Raw genomic sequence first — 12185 nt, 5'->3', positions numbered from 1 at the left:
CACCCTGCTGTGGGCTGCGATAAGGCCTGGGGGGTGCAGACACCAGCACAACTCCTGGGCTCCTTTTTGTGGGGGCCTGACACCTCCCCACACTGCTGGATCTGGAGCTGAGCCCCATCTGCTCCCCTTGGAGCTCCCCAGGACCCCTCCACAGTGACACCCAGCTATGGGCCATTTGGTGGAGGCAGAAGAAGTCTTGCACCCCTGCACAGCCCTGTGTGCTGGGTGTGCAAGGAATGATGTCCTGGCACAGGGAGGTCCTCAGGCCATTCCCACTCTGCTGCCAGGCAGAGGGTCACAGGTGCCAGGAGCCCCTGTACTCCTGTGTAGATTTTCAGGAGGAGATGTCCTCCAGCTCTGTCCTGAACAAAGGTGCCCAGGGCTGGTGGTGCAAGAGGGGATCCCAGCGTGGAATTCTGGTGGGACAGCCTGGAGCTGCAGGGAGCCCCAGATCTTCCATGAGTCTCTCCCCTGCACTGGTGCCTAGAAATGCTGTTTCCTCCCAGAGCCCCACAGCAGCAAGGCAATGTCTGCCTGCTGGACATCACCCTCCAGATTCTGCCTCCTCTCAGGGACAGCAAAACCAGAGCCCATTTCCTCCATGTACCCACCTGATGGGGAAACCTCCAGTTCAGACCCCCAGAGCACATCCCTCCCGCTCCCTTCCCGCAGGCAGCACACAGAGCAGGACACCGGGGCTGCAGCACAAATGCAAGAGATTTTATTTCAGAACATTTGACTGCTGGCTGTCGGAGGGCTGGTGGGGTGTTGGCTCCAGCTCTGGCCACAGCACACGCCTTAACGGTACTTGGCAGTCAGCACGGTGCCCACGGCACACAGGAACTTGTCCAGGGAAGCGTGGACCTCAGGGGTCAGGAGACCGGGGTTGCGGGTGGCCACCGCCACCAGGAAGCACTGGCCCAGCAGCTGGAAGGCAAAACGATGTGGTGAGCAAGGGCATGAGGCAAGGGAGCAGCCAAGAGGTGCAGGAGGGAAGCTGGGCTGGTCACCCCTCTCCAGACACTCACTTTGAAGTTGACAGGGTCCACACGGAGTTTTTGGGCGTGGAGGTCGCTGAGCTTGGAGAGGGCACCAGCAAGGTCATCGATGTGGTTGACAGCTTCCACCAGGGCGCCCGCCACCTTCTTGCCGTGTCCCTTGACCTGGGCAGAGCCCTTTCCTAGGTCGAAGTGGGGGAAGTAGGTCTTGGTCGCGGGGTAGGTGGCGAACATCCTGCAGAACAAAGGGGTTCAGAGACAGGTGAGACGGGGACAAGGTGGCAAAGGACAGCGACAGCTGCGGATGGCGACAAGAGGGGGCAGATGCGAGGGAGTCGGGGCTGGAGAGAAGAGAGAGGGTCACACAGGGAAGAACCACGATACCTCTCCAGGGCATCGGCGCCATATTCGTCGGCCTGGCCGCCGATTTTGGCGAAAACGCCCTTGACGTTGGTCTTGTCTGCGGCGGACAGCACCATGGTGTCACCTCCGAGTCGGCAGCGCCAGCACGGGTGTCCCCGCTGCCCGCCGCCGCCCTTATATGCGGTGCTGGGGCTCCGCCCGGCCCGGGGGTGCTGGACCCCGGCCAGGCGGGGCCGCCGCCCGCCCTGCCCTCCCCCGCCCCGCTCCGCTCCGCCCGGGCACCGGCACCGGCACCGGCACCGGCGGGGCGGCTCTGCCTCGGGGGGCCGGCTCGGGGTTAAGGTCAGGGCTCGTTCCAGAGCGGGTGCGTGGTCTCTGCCCCGCGGACACATTTAAAGTTAGGCTTGGGGTTAGGATGCGGTTTAGGTTTAGCCGTAGTGCCCGGGCTGGCATGGGTTGTGGTTAGGGTCTGCACTGGCACTGGCGGAGGAGCCCCTGTGTGTCCCCTGGCATGGGACTGGCACAGCCTGGATGTGTTCTGGCCGGGTGTCGGCACAGCAGCGTGGGGGAGTCTGCGCCCGACACCCCCACACAGCCCCGTGTGCACCTGCATGCACAGCCTGACCATCCAGCAGCCTGCACACAGCCCCCGAGCTGCCCCAGGACACACACTGCCCCTCCAGGCACTGCCAGCTGCCACCTGCACGTCCTTGCACACCGTGTGCTGTCCCTGCTCAGCCCTCTGCCGTCCAACACATCCCTGTGCACGGCTGCCCCTCTGCACTCCCTGCTCTGGTTCCTCAGCACACCCCACACCCGTGTGCCCCAACCACCCCCAGTGTGTGCTCTCTGCAGCCCCTGCTCCTCGAGCCACTGTCAGGCCAGCAGAGCCCGGAGCTGCCCTGCCCCAGCCCCCTGTCCTGCACTGCCCTGCTGCTCTGGGGCACTGGGGACCCTGACATCTGGGCAGGGGGGACACTGGGCAGAGCCACGGGGTCAGCACTGGGCACTGCAATAGCTTTGGGAAGATACCAGGGATCTCTGTGGTCTGTGGTGAGCCCCGTGTGCTCCACATGAGGAGGAATGTAACAAGGGCAAGGAAGATGGGGGTGGTGAGGAAGGCAGGGAGGGTGAGGGGGCTTGCAGAGCTCACGGTGGGCTCGGCAGGTGGCGCAGACCAGCAGTGACAGCTCACACCCGTGTTTCCTCCATGGCTGAGGTTCTTATCATTTGTGTTTGGGGGAGATTAGCTCGGTCTGGCACGGCTTCAGAGTGGGGAGGGAGGGCTGGGGGGCTGATTTTCTGGGAAGCAGCAGCAGCAGCAGGGCAGTGTCTGCTGCATGTGTGTGCATGGGGACAGCTGCCAAGGCAGCAGAGCCCTTCAGACCGGTGTCACAAAAACAAACGGGTGTAAATGCACATGAGCCCACTGGGATGTGGACTGGGCTGTGTTTGAGGATGGAGCACAAGTGCTGTGGGTTCACCTGCAGGTGCTGCCACGCTCAGGGACTGCCAGGCCTGTTTGTGAGCAGGCAGGGTCCCTGCATGCCCCCACCTGCCTCCTGCCCACACCTGGACACTCAGGCACCTCTCTCCTGCAGGATCTCATCTCCTCCCTCTGGTGTCACAGCACAGAGCAAACCCAGGGCTAATTTAGTATCTCTAATTTAGCCCTTCACCTGTGATCATTGATTCTTTTAAAATTCAGGCTCCAAAGTCCTGAAACCAGTGTCCCTATACTGGACTGCAGCTTTGCCCATCCCATTCCTACCCTGCCCAGGTCCCAGGGGAAGAGCAGACACCTGGGGCAGGTGTGGAGGTTTTTCCCTGGCAGTTGACTGGGATTTGTGGTTCAGGAGCTTGAGTCCCAGAACAGTCTTTGTGCTTAATGGTCTGTGGTGGACTTTTTTCACTCCATGAATTCTCAGATTGCTTCTGGAGCTCACGCAAGCACTTAGCTCCTGCAGCACTCCTAATAAAGCCTTAAAAAGCCATCTTGATAGATGGAGACAGGCAGGATTTATCCTACACCGCCATCACCCCCCCAGGAATCCTTCAGGGGATGCAAGGATCACATTTGGCACAGCCTTTGCCCAGATCCCTGGAGGATTGTAGGCACAGCTTCACTCCCTGGGTGCTGCCATCAGCTGGATCCCGTGCTGGGGAGGGTTGGGAGCCAGCAGGGCCCTGGGGACACCCAGGGAGCCCAGGGCTGGTGCTGCCCTTCCCGAACCTCATCCACCACACCCGCAGCCCCCTCCCTCCATCAGGAACACCGCCACACTCCAGCCCGGCCCAGCCCCCGGCCCCGGCACAAACGGACGCGTTGCTGCAGCAAAAGAATCTTTTTTTTTATTGATGGTACACAGGCACGGCTGACAGCTCATCTGTACTTCTCAGCCAGCACGCTGGCCACGGCCGACATGAACTTGTCGACGGCAGAGTGCACCTCGGGGCTGTAGTCCTTACCCAGGCGGGTAGCCAGCGCCACCTGCAAGCACTGCGACAGGAACTGCAAGGAAAAACGGGGCTTAGCACCGCCACTCCAGCCCCCCATGTCCCCATCCCGGTCCCACACCCCCTGTACCCCATCCCCTGCTGTCCACCCTCCCCCATCTCCTGTCCTCCATCCCCCGGTTCCCATCCCGATCCCTGTGCCCCATTCCCTGTCCCTCAGTCTCCATTCCCCATCCCCTGCTCCCTGTCCCCCCATTCTGTTCCCTGTCCCCATTCCCCATTCCCCATTCCCCCTGCCTGCCTTGAAGTTGACGGGGTCCACACGCAGGTTGTAGGCGTGCAGGTTGCTGAGCTCAGACAGAGCCTGGCTGAGGTTGTCCATGTTCTTGATGGCAGTGCTCAGGGCAGCCACCACTTTCTTGCCATGGCCACGGACCTGGTCAGAGCCCGGTGACAGGTCGAAGTGGGGGAAGTAGGTCTTGGTCGGGGGGTAGGAGCAGAACATCCTGGCAGAGTGGGACAGTCAGTGGTGCTGACCCCAGCTGGACCCACCACACCAGCCCCTCTGTGGGGCTCCCACCCCCTTGTCCCCTCTCCCATGGGGTCCCCAGGTCTGTACCTTGTCAGGGCCTCGGCTCCGATTTCCTCCTCGGCGCCCCCCAGCTTTCCCCACATCTGCTGGATCAGCTTCTTGTCCTCGGCGGTCAGCATGGTGGCGGCTGCAAGAGTGGCCAGGGATTGGTGGCAGCAGCACTGCAGGGACACCTTTTATAGCTGCTGGCACCTCCACCCAGCCTTATCTTATCACACGGAGGGGCGGGGGGATGGCCGGGCCCTGGGAGCGGCTGCAGCACTGCCTGGGGGGCCCCAGATGCCTCGGGGGGGGCCCTGCCCTAAGGAGGCCCCTGGGGGCCCCGGCTGCCCGTCCTGCCCCACTGCACCAGCCCAACACCAAATGGGGCAGGGGGCAGCACCTTTCCAGGCTGCCTCTTGGACAGCAGCAGCCCCAGGCATGTCCCAGGGGTGCCACAGCCTTGTCCACCCTGGCTGGCACGTCCTCAAACCTGTTATTGTGATCCATTATTCTCCACGGATGGGCCAGGGTCCTCCTTGGCTCTGAGGGTGTTGAGGTAGGTCCCACAAGTGTCCCATGTCCCCTCCAGACTTTGGCACAGCCAGCCCCTCTCTGCCCCAAGTCCCATGGTCTCTGGGTAGGAGCCATGGACAGGCCTTCCCAGAGAATCCAGACAGGGAACTGCCTCCTCTTTGGGTTCATGGTTTTCCCAAAGTCCATCCTGTGATGCTTGTCAGTCTCGGACTCCTTCCCTTCTTCCCACCCCAAGGTGTGCTCCTGCCTCTCCCCATAAATGCTGGGAACTCCCTCAGGCCACATGGTGTCTGGTCATACAAGAGCAGTATGTTAGAATAATTGAATTATTAATGTTGATAAGGTGTCTAGGATCCTCGAGCTGACCATTCCCCCAGCACTGCCAACACTAAGCCAGGTCCCCAGGAGCCACATCTACACATCTGCTAAATCCCTCCAGGGACAGAGACTCCAGCACGGCCCTGGACAGCCTGTGCCAGTGCCTGACAAGGCTTTCAGTGGAGAAATTTTTCCTAATATCCAACCTAAGCCTCTCCTGGCACAACTTGAGGCCATTTCCTCTGACTCTCACATCCTTCTCTCAGCCTCTGCAGGAAGGAGTTGGTTCAAACACGGGGTAAGGGACACGCCAGATGCTGACCTAGCACATAAGTCATGGATTTAAACCTCCAGGTTACCTGACACCAATGGATGCAGAAAGCTTTAAAAGCTGCTGTGGTGACATTTAGATGTTTGGAGCCATTTGATGGCCTGAGAGCTTTCACATCACCTTTCTCCCCCTTGTCAAAGCACAGTCCTAATTTCCATGGATGAGACAAGGACTGCCATGTGCAGTGCTGGCTCAGGGTGGCCATCAGAGCAGGCTGAAGGCTTTGCACCCACTGTTTCATGCCACAAGTCTCTGAGACAGGAGCTAACATGGTGCTGTGCTTCAGGTTTTTGGCCAAACTGCCCCAGTAAAAGTCTGATGTTCCAGATTTTGTGTGAGCAGCATTTGCACAGCATCCAGACTGTCTCTGCTTCTCACTCTGCCCCCATCCAGGGAATAGATTTTGAGGTGCTGGGAGAGGACACGGCCAGGCAGATAGGCCCAACTAATCAAAGAGGTATTTCATACCATATAGCACCGTGCTCAGCAATGAAAGGGAACAGAAGAGGTCTGAAGGAGTTTTAGGGGGGTTGTTTGTGGTTTTTGCTCATGAACTGGCTGAACATCAGCCTGCCTATGGGGATGTGGTGAGGGATTGCCTTTGCATCCCGTGTTTTGTTTTCTTCCTTGTACTTCCACTTAGTCTTCACTTACTAAACAATTATTTCTGTGTGTTTGTTTGATCTTGACCCCCAATTTTTCTCGCTTTTATCTTCCTTTGCCCTTCACCTCATCCCATTGCAGGGGGGAGGTGAGTGGGCAGCTGGGGTGCAGTGGCTGCACAGTGGGGTTATCCCACAGAAGAAACACATCAGATACCACATCCCTACCCCATGGAGAGAGGCACAATGAGAGGACAATGCACTGCATTGCAATGCAGGTTTGGTTCCCAACAGGCTGGGATGGGTTTTGGATGGGTCCTAGCAGGGTAAAAGATCTTTCCTGGTCAGCCTGGAGACAGACTATGGCAGATATACCTTGGTGGGCAGCTGCAGTCCCAGGGCTCCAGCCCATTCTGGGCTTCTGCTCAATGCTATGTTGCTCCCACTGAATGTTTATGTTGTTATGTTGTGTTGTGTTGTGTTATGTTATGTTATGTTATGTTATGTTATTATGTTGTGTTATGTTATACCCACTGAAGTGGCACATGAATTAGTAAGAGTTCATTAGTATATGAATTAGTACATGAGTTTCTAAAGTTTAATATTTCCCCCTCCATATTGCGTAGACATTTCAGAACACCCCTGCCTGAACAGTCAGGTGTGGGCAGAACATATTGAGAAGAAAGCACAGAGACCATAGCTCACATTTGAATTATTTATTGGTTTTGCAGATGACTGAGCAGGGATTTAAAGAGCTGCCCAGGAAGGGGTGATATCCCAGAGCCTGGCAGCAGGGCTGGGCTGTGGATGGGCCTCCCTCACCCTCTCTTGAGGTGATTTATCTGTACTTCTCCGTCAGAACAGAGGAAATACTGGCCAGGAACTTGTCCCACGCAGCATGAACTTCTGGGGTGAAGTCACTGGGATAGTGGGCAGCCACGGAGCACAGGATACAGTGGGAAAGCAGCTGTAAGGGAAAGCAGCATGAATTCCATCACACTGAGTGCCAGGTATCAGTGTAGGGGTCTGCAATGGACCTTGGGCCCAGGGTGCTTGGGGATGACAGCTACATGTCCCAGCCAGGCAGTGCTGCTGCCTGAGATGGGAGTGAAGAAGCACAGTTGTCTTTTTTATAGGGCAAAAGGCACTGCTTGATCCCCCTCCCTCTTCCATGTGCCCTTTCCTTCCTCAAGTGCAACAAAATGGGACTGTTTATAATTTGTTAAAACTTTGTTCCAGACAGGTGATGTAGCTTGATGTGTGAAGCAGATTCATGAATTACAGCAAAACCAGCAGAGATTTGAGTCTGTCTAACACAAACCACAGGAGCTCCCTGAGGAGCTCTTTGCCTGCACTGGGCCAGAACTTTCATTAAAAGACCCAATCTCAGGTTAAAAACTGTATGAGAAACCAGCACAGTCAGGGATCAAGCTGCCATTAGCCCACACGACCTGTGGTCTCTAATTTCGTGATGGCAGGACCACCTTTGTGATGGCAGGACCACCTTTCCACCCCTGAAGTCTCTGTGCTCACTCACCTTGAAGTTCACGGGGTCCACCCTGAGGATGTAAGCGTGCAGCTCGCTGAGCTTGGCCAAAGCCTTGCGGATGTCATCGATGTTCCTCACAGCCTCCCCGATGGCACTCATGACCTTGGAGCCGTGGCCACGGAGCTGAGCTGAGCCTTGGCTCAGATCAAAGTGAGGGAAGTAGGTTTTTGTCTGGGGGTAGCTGAAGAAAAGCCTGGAGGAGAACGTGAGGAACACGGTCAGCAGAAAAGTGGTATGAGATGGTAAAACCTCAGAACAAGTGCAGTGTAAACCTTCTGCAGCACATGCAAATTAGACAGCAGGTTTATCTGCCTAGAGAAGAATTAAGTGCTAAACATTACTAAAGAAGAATTAAGTGTTAAAAATTACTAAAAACTTAATGTAGTTATGGGTTTGGTTTTGTTTGGTTTTGTTTTAATAAATAAAAGCCCCAGCTTGTCACCAAATTTCCTGTATTATGTTATAATGAAGTTTCCAGGACCTTCAAATGAAAATGAAGAAACAAGAATTTATATGAATGGTACTCAGAATCCTGAAAGGAGGATCACAGTACTTTATACTGAGCTGTAAGTAGCATTTAAATCACTTTGAATAACATAAAAATGTCTGATAATTTCCAGACCCTTTTATGCCAGCTTGTTTAATTGGTATGGACTTTGAATTACTGTGCCATGCTTCATGCAGGGGGTCCAGCTGTCTCATTTCCTAACAGTTTGTTACCTGACAACTGGAACAATGAAAACTGAGCATCCAGTGAATTTAGTGGACAGCTATTCTCTTAATGCATAAAAACTGTAAGAGAAAGTGCATCACTTGTACAATAAACCACTTCAAGTTTATCCCCTAACAGGGATAATGGTGTTTAGGACACGAGTATGAATGGCTTTGAATTCCTCACCAGTGCTTCTGGCTATGAATTCTTCTGTAAGGCTATAAGGAAAAAAAAAAGCCCTATTAAATTGCTAAAAAAAAAATCATGGTTTACTGCTAGATTGTGAAGCATTTAATAGCACTGCTATAACTCCTGAAGATTACATATCAAACAGCACAACTCTTTGTCAAGTCTCCCTGGTCCCAGCCTGCTCTCACTCACCCAAGTTCTACATGAGATGCATCCCAGTAGCAAAGCCCTCTTTGGAGGCCTGCTGGGGCCTTACCTCTCCAGTGATTCTGCCCCAATGGCATCAGCCTGGGTGGCCACCTTGGTCCAGACGGTGACCACGGCGGCTTTCTCGGCTTGGGTCAGCGTCATTGTGCAGGAGCTGCTGGCTCTGTCCCCTTGCAGTGACCTCTCAGAGCAGGTTTGGACTCACCCCCTGGCAGCCCTGGTTATAAAGGGGAAGGGGGGAGAGGACCTTGGTGCCTGTCCACACTCATTGGTCACTGCAGAGGCCCACTGTGGACTGGGGGACACTTATCTCCCGAGGAGCAATGGCTACCCTGGCAAGGGTCAGCGCACTGTCCTCCTTGCCTGCTGGCCTTATCAGCTTCTTGCTTCTTAACCTAGCAGCTGTGTGGTCCAAAGAAATTGTCTGGACACGTATTGATACATGAGCAGAGAGATAATGCTGCAAAATTCCATTAATGAAGCTTTAGGACACACCTCTAAGCTGAAGAGTGTGTGGGCTCCAGCACACTGAGGAGCCTGGAGAGGAATCTGCATTTATTTCCTCCCTTGGTGCACAGATGTGAACACAGGACTCTGGGCCTTCCTGACCCAGCCACTTCCAGCATATGTGTAACATTTCACATAAAATGCTTTGTAGGTAGTGGTAGGGACAGGCTGGGAGATCTGTAGTGCAGCTCAGAGGAGAAATGAAATCTTGATTTTTTAAGAGTAAGTGCAGATTTTGCCATTTGCTTCAGGACTTCACTTTGCCAGCCTCTTGCAAAGAATTAGGGACTCACTTCACAATTGCTGCCTGTGATAACACTGGTAGTAAGAATTACTTTGGATACAGGAATAGAGAGTTTGTGAAATTGAGTATTGTGCTAGAAAAAAGTGTGTGTGTGTGAGAAAGCCCAGTCAGATTTCTTTTTTTATAATCCTCAAACTGCACATCTTTGATTTCTAATGATGTGATCTTACTGTTAGTTGTTCCCTCACTATAGAACACGAAATAATATGATGCAGACATGCTGCTCTTTTCAAGGTAAAAGAGAGTTTTAAAATTTTTGACTTTAATATTTATAGATTTCTAAAAGTGACAGTGGATTGGAGGGTGACAGTGCCATCTCTCCAATGACACTGGATAAACCAACAGTTTATCAAATTTCTTCTTTTCTATAAAAGAATGCAAAACAATAAGTTATTTACATTAAGTGTGTGAGAAAGTTTGTTACATACAAGAATGCAAACATCAGAGAGCTTAGAAAAATCTTTAAAAATCAGGGCGACAGTTCCCTGCACTGTAAAATAGCCCTCAGCACTCCAGTTAGTGCTGGCTGTGTTGTGCTGGACATGCACAAGAGCTCCTGGTCCCACAGCAGATGGCTGGTACCATCAGGGCATGGGCCCTGCCTGGGTGCAGGACCAAACAAGCAAAACAAAGACCAGCACAGGTCTGTAATCACAGATAAGTGGGCAAAGTGTCAAAGAAATACCCTACTGGAGATGGTTGCTGCAGAACCTCTGGGAATAAATATCCTGCCAGCACATAAAGCAGAGGTAAATCTCTTTGCCACGCTGATAAACTACAGCAGCCTCAGACATCAGACACCACTGAGAGCTGGCAGCTGTGCAAAGAGCACTGGCTGGTGCAGTCAGAGGGCTCAGATAATGTTCTCTGCCCAAGCAGCCCTTGTGTGGAGAAGGTTGGTGTGTCTCAGGCAGAGATGTGTCTGCATTTGACAGCAGCACTACCCACGGCCACAGAGGGTGTTCCCCAGCCATGGCCATCCTGCTAAAGGGAAAACCCTCCTAGGGATACTGATCCCAGGGTGGTGCATGGACTGGGGGTGCCCAGCCTATGGATACCTGTACCAGAGCACAGGTGTCACACAGGAGTGTGCCCTGAGCCCCTCAGGAGCCACAGGGAGATGTGCTGTGCTGCTGGAAAGGTGCTGGGTTTGAGGTGGCACCCCTGTGTGTGTGTGTGTATGGCAGGGATCTCTTCTGTGCTGTCACATGGGCAGAGGTCTCTCCTCTCTGGGCAGACTCCATAGCCTGGAGGAGTTGATCCATACTCTACAAAGAGACAACACTTTCCTGGGCTGTGCCTCTGGCACTGCATCCTGGGCTCAGGTGGGAATGAACCAGTGGTGGGGTCAGAACCAGGGATGGGGTCAGACAGGAACTTCTGTATCCTCTGGTGTCCCCACTTTGCTGGGACAAGTGGCACTTGCAGAAGGACTCTGACCCATCCCTTTTACTCTGCACTGGGCTCTAATTTAAGCTTCTCTGCGTGCCATCTGTCACACAAATTAGAATAAACCTTGGGCTTTCCCAAAAGGCAGGCACAAAGCACTTGGGGCCCCTGAGTCTGCAAGCCTGGCTAGGTTTGGGAATCTTGAATTATCATCCCCTCCATGGAGGCCAACAACTCCTCTGGGATTTAATTTCAGATTGTGTTCAATGCCACAGCTCCTCCTCAGTCCTGACCACGGGCTGGGTAATTCACTCACTTTAAGAGGGGATATGAAAGCAGACACATCTGAGACACAAGGAGGACAATTGTTTTACCATAGGGAATATTATCAGAGGGCTCTTTGTATACCTTCCCTTTGATAGTGCCATACACATCCCCTGAAAACTCAGAGCTCACTCTGGCTACACAGGTGCAGAGCAGTGCAGTCTCCAGTTCAAAGAGCCACTGACGGCATGGGCAGAGCCAAAGCAAGGAAAACATGGCATTTAACTTTATACAACCTAAATGCATGGCAGTGCCAAGAGAGGCTGTATTCATCATCCCTTGCTACACACATTCCCAAAACCTGCAGTTTTCCCATAGAAAATTTACTTTGAAAATAGAGATGCTGTTGTGAAATATCCATTTACATAATGTTTTTGTCTCCTCCCCAAAGTGCTGCCTCTTATGTGTTGTGTTCATGGCAGTGCTCCAAGCTCTCCTCAGTGAGAGTGCTTTTAATCAGGGGTTACTCAACCAAGCTGTGACCCAGATAAACACAGGGATAAGGCACAGACTATGAGGATTCCTTCCTATTCTGTGTAACCTGGGCATTGCTTCTCTGTGACTGCAGGATTAAGGTTTGTGTGCACACAGAGTGGTGTCTGCACAGGAGGATTCATCATCACTGAAATCATTATGGAATTTGAATTATTTTTCTGAGAGTTATTCCTGCACTATCTCAAATGCCAGAGCAGCCAAAATGTGACAGTGGTTTGCTAGAAGGAGCTCATTGCTCACTCAGGATCAGGGCTGTGCTGGGGATTGTCGTGGGAACAAGCCTGGTGGGAGAAGTCTGCTCCTCAACACAACGTGACATGGAAAATAACCCA

The 12185-nt window shown here is 53.4% G+C and overlaps 3 protein-coding genes across 3 annotated transcripts; all 3 read right to left on the bottom strand.

The window, feature by feature from the left end:
• Positions 1–699: 699 nt before the first annotated feature.
• LOC118692463 (hemoglobin subunit alpha-A) lies at positions 700–1518 on the bottom strand. The gene is made up of 3 exons (XM_036392308.2): positions 1383–1518; positions 1029–1233; positions 700–927 (listed from the first exon to the last, which is right to left on the bottom strand). Exons 1-3 carry the CDS (start codon positions 1475–1477, stop codon positions 799–801), a joined length of 429 nt encoding a protein of 142 aa, XP_036248201.1. The 5' UTR covers positions 1478–1518; the 3' UTR covers positions 700–798.
• Positions 1519–3691: 2173 nt separating this feature from the next.
• Positions 3692–4570, bottom strand: LOC118692624 (hemoglobin subunit alpha-D). The gene is made up of 3 exons (XM_036392567.2): positions 4438–4570; positions 4120–4324; positions 3692–3873 (listed from the first exon to the last, which is right to left on the bottom strand). Exons 1-3 carry the CDS (start codon positions 4527–4529, stop codon positions 3745–3747), a joined length of 426 nt encoding a protein of 141 aa, XP_036248460.1. The 5' UTR covers positions 4530–4570; the 3' UTR covers positions 3692–3744.
• A 2445-nt stretch (positions 4571–7015) lies between these two features.
• On the bottom strand, positions 7016–8978 carry LOC118692485 (hemoglobin subunit pi). The gene is made up of 3 exons (XM_036392346.1): positions 8884–8978; positions 7715–7919; positions 7016–7144 (listed from the first exon to the last, which is right to left on the bottom strand). Exons 1-3 carry the CDS (start codon positions 8976–8978, stop codon positions 7016–7018), a joined length of 429 nt encoding a protein of 142 aa, XP_036248239.1.
• Positions 8979–12185: the final 3207 nt, after the last annotated feature.

Source organism: Molothrus ater, chromosome 16, assembly GCF_012460135.2.
Source record: "Molothrus ater isolate BHLD 08-10-18 breed brown headed cowbird chromosome 16, BPBGC_Mater_1.1, whole genome shotgun sequence".
In the NCBI taxonomy this organism is placed as follows: domain Eukaryota; kingdom Metazoa; phylum Chordata; class Aves; order Passeriformes; family Icteridae; genus Molothrus; species Molothrus ater.
The sequence above is the reverse complement of the archived record's forward strand: the minus strand, read 5'-3'. Positions and strand labels throughout refer to the sequence as shown.

Excerpts from the sequence above, each read along its gene's own strand:
- LOC118692485 (XM_036392346.1), bottom strand. The coding sequence starts at position 8,978 with ATGACGCTGACCCAAGCCGAGAAAGCCGCCGTGGTCACCGTCTGGACC. Across the intron at positions 7,920-8,883 it reads GGGGCAGAATCACTGGAGAG|GCTTTTCTTCAGCTACCCCC; the intron begins GTAAGGCCCCAG and ends GTTCTCCTCCAG. Across the intron at positions 7,145-7,714 it reads TGGACCCCGTGAACTTCAAG|CTGCTTTCCCACTGTATCCT; the intron begins GTGAGTGAGCAC and ends TTTCCCTTACAG.
- LOC118692463 (XM_036392308.2), bottom strand. The coding sequence starts at position 1,477 with ATGGTGCTGTCCGCCGCAGACAAGACCAACGTCAAGGGCGTTTTCGCC. Across the intron at positions 1,234-1,382 it reads GGCGCCGATGCCCTGGAGAG|GATGTTCGCCACCTACCCCG; the intron begins GTATCGTGGTTC and ends TTTGTTCTGCAG. Across the intron at positions 928-1,028 it reads TGGACCCTGTCAACTTCAAA|CTGCTGGGCCAGTGCTTCCT; the intron begins GTGAGTGTCTGG and ends TTTGCCTTCCAG.
- LOC118692624 (XM_036392567.2), bottom strand. The coding sequence starts at position 4,529 with ATGCTGACCGCCGAGGACAAGAAGCTGATCCAGCAGATGTGGGGAAAG. Across the intron at positions 4,325-4,437 it reads GGAGCCGAGGCCCTGACAAG|GATGTTCTGCTCCTACCCCC; the intron begins GTACAGACCTGG and ends CCACTCTGCCAG. Across the intron at positions 3,874-4,119 it reads TGGACCCCGTCAACTTCAAG|TTCCTGTCGCAGTGCTTGCA; the intron begins GCAGGCAGGGGG and ends TTTTCCTTGCAG.